At 37.1% G+C, this 6,036-nt stretch overlaps 3 protein-coding genes across 4 annotated transcripts in view; 1 reads left to right on the forward strand and 2 right to left on the reverse strand.

Annotated features, from left to right (window-relative positions):
- LOC107600005 (SWI/SNF-related matrix-associated actin-dependent regulator of chromatin subfamily B member 1-A-like) overlaps positions 1-2,940 on the forward strand; it is a 7,582-nt gene extending 4,642 nt beyond the window's left edge. For both annotated transcript variants that reach the window (XM_016291771.1, XM_016291772.1), the window contains exons 5-9: positions 677-804; positions 917-1,083; positions 1,729-1,919; positions 2,202-2,333; positions 2,533-2,940. In XM_016291771.1, coding sequence (XP_016147257.1) covers positions 677-804; positions 917-1,083; positions 1,729-1,919; positions 2,202-2,333; positions 2,533-2,572 — 658 coding nt within the window. In that variant the 3' untranslated portion in view covers positions 2,573-2,940. The remainder of the gene's footprint in view (positions 1-676; positions 805-916; positions 1,084-1,728; positions 1,920-2,201; positions 2,334-2,532) is intronic.
- Positions 2,941-3,655: 715 nt separating this feature from the next.
- On the reverse strand, positions 3,656-4,683 carry LOC107600006 (derlin-2-like). Its single transcript, XM_016291773.1, has 3 exons — positions 4,418-4,683; positions 4,168-4,258; positions 3,656-4,059 (listed from the first exon to the last, which is right to left on the reverse strand). Exons 1-3 carry the CDS (start codon positions 4,560-4,562, stop codon positions 3,915-3,917), a joined length of 381 nt encoding a protein of 126 aa, XP_016147259.1. The 5' UTR covers positions 4,563-4,683; the 3' UTR covers positions 3,656-3,914.
- Positions 4,684-5,426: 743 nt separating this feature from the next.
- The window catches only part of LOC107600024 (stromelysin-3-like), a 13,405-nt gene continuing 12,795 nt past the window's right edge, over positions 5,427-6,036 (reverse strand). Inside the window, exon 7 of the mRNA XM_016291792.1 lies at positions 5,427-5,545. Coding sequence (XP_016147278.1) covers positions 5,427-5,545 — 119 coding nt within the window. The remainder of the gene's footprint in view (positions 5,546-6,036) is intronic.

The raw sequence follows: 6,036 nt of genomic DNA on the forward strand, positions 1-6,036 counted from the left end.
TATATATATATACACATACATATACAGGGGTTGGACAAAGTAATGTGAACACCTGGGAGCAGTGTTTATTTATTAAGATGTTTTACCACCATTTGACTTCAATACAGCTTCCAGCTTTCTTAGAATATATTCATCCAACTTTTGAATAGTCTTCAGTTGAATGTTGTCTGTCAAAACATCTGCCAGTTGTCTGAGATATTTTGGAGAAGGGAATCTGCTTCTCGCTCTTCTCTCCGAAAACTGCCCTCAGTGAATTGGTATTCCAGTATTCAAGTCAGGGGATTTGTCTGGCCAGGGCAGATGTTGAAGTTCGTTTTGATGCTCCAACTGTTCAGGTTTCTTGATCATGACACCATAATTATTGCATTTTGTGATTAAAGTTGTAGCAATTGCAGCTCTTTCATGGATGTTGGATTTATTTGTGGAGCTCTCTGTGTGTGATTTTTGCAGAAACAGGGTATTCAAGGTGAATATTGAGATTTTTAGTTAATTAAAACTTATTCTACACTGATATAAAACTTGCAGAATATAAACAACAAAAAAGATACAAGATAATTGGAATGTTTTTACTGTAGCCTACAAAAATTATATCACTTTCTTTTGTCCTACCCCTGTTTATAATATCATTAGTTTCATTGTCTTACTGTGTTTGTCCCCTGGATTTGTGCTATTACAGCTTTGATGATCATGACCCTGCAGTCATTCATGAGAACGCCACTCAGCCTGAGATCCTGGTGCCCATCCGTCTGGACATGGAGATTGACGGGCAGAAGCTGCGTGATGCTTTCACATGGAACATGAATGGTAGACTCCGTTACATACGTCCTGAGGAGCATTCATTGAAGTTATTTTTGAATGTTTTTTTATTCCGCATTACACAAGTGCCTGAACTCTAATATTTTCCTTGACCCAATAGAGAAGCTAATGACTCCGGAGATGTTTGCTGAAATCCTTTGCGACGATCTGGATCTGAGCCCACTGACCTTTGTTCCAGCCATTGCCTCGGCCATCAGACAGCAGATAGAGTCCTACTCCACAGACAGCATACTGGATGAGCAGATGGACCAGAGAGTCATCATTAAGGTACATACGTCATTCTGTCAAGTCACCTTAATTTCAGTAATCCCATTTTTAAACATCATATCTCATTACTCAATTATTTTGACCATCTGGTAGTATGCATGGCAACACAAGGCTGAACATTTGTTTTTAAAAAAGCTTGCTATATTCATAATATCAGTGTTTTTTTATGTCTCTTATGCTCACCAAAGCTGTATTTATTTGCTCAAAATTACAGTAAGAACTGTAATACTGCAAATTATTATTCTATCGTATATTCTAAAATGTTACATTTTAAGATGCAATTTATTCCTGATCTTTCAGTCACTCTAATATGCTGATTTAGTGTTCAAGAAACATTTTTATTGTAATCAATGCTGAAAACAGTTATGCTGCTTAATATTTTTGTGAAAACCGTGATGCAGTTTTTTCAGGATTCTTTGGTTTAATAAAGTTCAAAAGAACAGCATTTGAAATGGCTTTACTGAGCCTACTTGATCAATTTAATGTGTCCTTGCAAAAAAAAAAAGTATACATTTTTAATAAATCTCATAATGTATTGAATGGTAGCGTATATACAGTATTATCATGTTGTTATTATTCAGTTGAATAAAGATAGATTATCATGGTTTTTGATTGTTGTTGATTTCTCTCTCTCTATCTCTGTAGTTAAACATCCATGTTGGGAACATTTCTCTGGTGGACCAGTTTGAATGGGACATGTCTGAGAAGGAGAACTCTCCTGAGACGTTTGCTCTGAAGCTGTGCTCTGAGCTGGGCCTGGGAGGAGAGTTTGTCACCACTATTGCATACAGCATACGCGGTCAGCTCAGCTGGCATCAGAGGACCTACGCCTTCAGGTTCAGACTTGTACACACACAAATCCTTTATTAAGGAACACTTTATCACAATCCTAGCCAAGCATTAATTCTTTTAAAGTTTTTCACTGCTTAAGATAAAATGTAGTAAAAAGTGAAGTGTTTGTGTGTTGCTGTATGTTGATAAAACACAGAAAAGTATAGTCTCCATATGGGTACAGAGAAATTTTTGTTTGGTTTGTGAACCTACTAGTAAAGATCTGACTCAAAAGAACAATTGGTCTCTGAACTGGGTCTAAAATGATGTGTTTTGTCTTTTTGTAGTGAGAACCCTCTCCCCACAGTGGAGATTGCCATCCGAAACACAGGTGATGCTGACCAGTGGTGTCCGCTGCTGGAGACACTGACAGATGCTGAGATGGAGAAGAAGATCAGGGACCAGGACAGAAACACAAGGTAAGAGAATTAACTGCCTCACTTAAGATAGTGTTTTGCCCCATAGCAGGTGTGCACCAACTAGAGAGGCAAGCCATATGTCAATGACAAACTATTGTTTCACTAAGACCAATAATACTTCTTTGTACAGATTTTCATTTGAATATTTGGGAGATATTGTGACTGTTTCAGTCCTCATATCAAACTTTTTCTGTTTCAGGCGAATGAGACGACTTGCAAACACGGCACCAGCATGGTGAAAATAACAGCCCCCTTCCACAACTATGTAAATCTGAAGAGGAAATAGCAATAGAGGTACAACCCGGCATTACTGACATAAAATCATAGAGACATTCCACTGGGCAGTCCAGATCCAGTCCCTCCAGATCAGAGTTACTGACTATGAGATACCCAGTATCTGTCATCTTGGAGACAGACCGTCTCTGTCTTGAAATTGAGAATATTTTATGGTATCTTTATTTGTCTTGTTTTGTGTTTGTGTATAGATGCCATTTTGTAAACATAATGTGCTTTTAAATAAAATTAAGACCGACTCTTTTTTTGGAATGCTTTTCATTCCCAAAAGCTTGCAATAAACTTGCAAGGACAGTCCCAACGGGGCAAGTGGGACAAGTGTCTTAAAAAATAAGAGACTCAGTATTGTGTTCTGAACTAGCAAACTGGTCACTTGAGTGCTATGGATTTGGGTATAAAAATATAAGACCTATTTTTATTTGTAAAGCAGAAATATTGAACAATCAATCAAATTGTAAATATAATACAACAGAAAACTTAACTCATCAGCCTTCAGACAAACAAATGTATTTGTATTCATATTTAGAGAAAAACACAACACATGTACATATATCTGTGGTTTTAAGTTAATTTGATCTTTTTGTGGAGCACATTTTTCCAGACAATCCATCTTTTAGTTTCACTGCATAAAGCTTTTTGTGTTTTCGCAATGGTGCTGTGCTAACAAAAGGCCACAGGCTTGAAAATGCATAGTCTGCAGTTCAATTTGGCATTTCAGATAGTCGGCACATTTGTGAATGTGTCCAATTGCCTCACCGCTGACTGTGTTGTGGGAAAAGAGATATGCCACTGTATTGTACCCAAGAAAATGCCCTCTTGTGGAGTTCGCACCCCCTCCAAAATGATGGATTATAGTTTGGGAGATTGAATGGCTTCTCTTTCAACTCCAATCCTTCCATCCACCACTGCTTTGTAAAATTCATTAAATAGAAGTCTTCGAGAAAATGGCAATTGTTTCAAACCCTGTAGGGAGAAGTAAAACAGAAAGGCATTGTTCTTCCAGAACAAAAATAACAAAGGAAAACTTGTTTGTGACATGCATGGCACTAAATGCTAAATTTGGATCCATTTATTTTGTACACAAAGGCACTAAGGTGGCCATAGTCTCCAGGTTTCCTGGATCCACAGTGGACCGTGTGCTAAAGCATCGCCTCTTTAACAAAGTGTCTTCTATTACACAGTCTAACTTACAAAAATTGACATGCAGACATAAACTTCCCCAACTAAAGCAAGGAGGACTTTAAAAGCATGACAAGATTTATTGCTGTCTTTGTGGTATTGAAACCTTCAGTTTTCTTCTCTTTGAAGATCTTCATCATTTTGACCTTGGCCGTTATCTTCTACACCTTGTCCATTCCGGGATATCCCACTCTGGTCTTCTGGAAGAGGGGCATAATTCGGATCTTCTTGAGGCATGTCAAACAAAACTCGACTGCAAAACATTAATGAATATTTCTGATTTCGTTTTCCGTGTTGAAGGCAAACAAATGATAAAAAAGAAAAATATTATAATATTTCAAATATTTATAGTCAAACTCACAAAATTCCAGGAGTGGTAAGAAGCTTTCTGCCTCCGGGCTGGTTAGGAAATACATCCTCCAGGAAGTAGTAGATGTGTCCTACACCAATCCCTATTTATACACAAATATATATATATATATACTATATACATACAGGTGCATCTCAAATTAGAAAGTCGTGGAAAAGTTCATTTATTTCAGTGTTTATGCAAAATCATATCAAAAGTCAGCTCTTTTGTCACAAGCATTTCAGGACAAAAGTTAACATACCCAGGAGATCAATAACAATGGAGTTGCCCAGTAACAGTGAGAATCCCATGAGCACCCAGGGAAGGAATGGGGCCTGGAAGTTGAGCAGGCCAAAGAAGTTCATGCGGACATAAGGGTTCCTTCTACTCCAGATATAAACCAGCATGATAGTGAAAGCCTGTCCTAAAAAGAACAGGTTGGCAAATAGACCAAATAGCTATAGACAGAGTTAAAGAAGACTGAATAAGACTAAAGACTGAATTCATCACTACAAATAAACAAAACCCAAAAATGAAAATTGTTATTGTTTACTCATCATGTAAAGTATTTACACAGTAAATATGAAAAGAAAACAGTGCAAGAACTACAAAAACTAGAGAAAAGATTGTACACATGTGATCTTAAGAAATGCCAAGCTGATCTATTGTAGTATATTTTAAAAAAAAAAGATTTAAAACATTGTCAGTGTCCTGCACTGAAGAGTGCCAGTTTGTCTATTCATACAGTCTCATAAACAAATGCTCATGTGTCAAGAGTTTGTGTGATCTTAAAAAGAAAGAAAAAATCCTTCCCCTGTGCAAAATAAAGAAGTTTTTTTTTTGAACGAGAGACCTATTCTCTATTAATAATACAAACTGCACAGTTTAAGTTACAGTACAACTTGTAGCCAATCATAAAAAACTTCGATAGTTATGGACATTGCAACTAGTGCAAAGATCCCTGACGAATGTTTTAGCACCTTGTTTAGCACCTTAACAAACAGGTCATTTAAATGTCTCCTTACACAGTGGTTGTATAACAAATACAGACATAGCTGCTCGTGGTTCATAAAGCTCAGATGTGCAAGATTTCCTGAGAAGAAATTAGATTAATCAGACATTTTTGAGGTGAAGGGAAGTGAAATGCCCGGGAACAAGAACTTATTTTATATAGTACAGTTCCTCATCATGATAAAGTAGGGAAATTTACACTATGCTTTAGACCAGAGTGTGAGAACTTGTTGTAAGAGACAGAAAAGTTTCCTGAGGGTTTATGGCATGCTACATCCAAAGAAATCTGCACCAACGTAGCGTGGGTAACCTTCCAAAACCTTACGCTGAGCTGGGTCAAACCTCCAGTACTGCCGACGGCTGATGAAGACGGCAAAGCCTGAGGAGCATACCACCAATTCGTTAATGGGAAATGGGAATTCATAACACAATGTATTAATATTGCAGAATATTGCACAACTACATACTTAGTAATTATAAATCAGAACTGTGAGTATGCAGAAGTATGTGGTGTAACACAACTTAATTCTAAACAACTGCCACTGACTATTGCTGCTGAAATATCGAGGTCTGTCACACTCACCAATTAAAACTGGCTGAGCAGTGACAGATCAAATGACTGCCTTTTTCTCTGCCGATTCCCTGACATGGATTGAAGCAGCATCATTTCGGCAGGAAATTAGGATGCTATTCATGAGTGACTTTGTGAACATGACCAACTCCATCTTTTGAGTCACTTTGACCCACAAACACATTTTGTATTACATAAATAATTCTAAAAATAAAATTTTTAATATTTAAACATAACATTTGACTGAAATTCTACTTTAAATATTAAACTAAAACAGCCAGTAGGTGGAGACAAATCTT

The sequence above is a fragment of the Sinocyclocheilus grahami genome, unplaced genomic scaffold (genome assembly GCF_001515645.1).
Source record: "Sinocyclocheilus grahami isolate Dianchi unplaced genomic scaffold, SAMN03320097.WGS_v1.1 scaffold276.1, whole genome shotgun sequence".
Taxonomy (NCBI): Eukaryota; Metazoa; Chordata; class Actinopteri; order Cypriniformes; family Cyprinidae; genus Sinocyclocheilus; species Sinocyclocheilus grahami.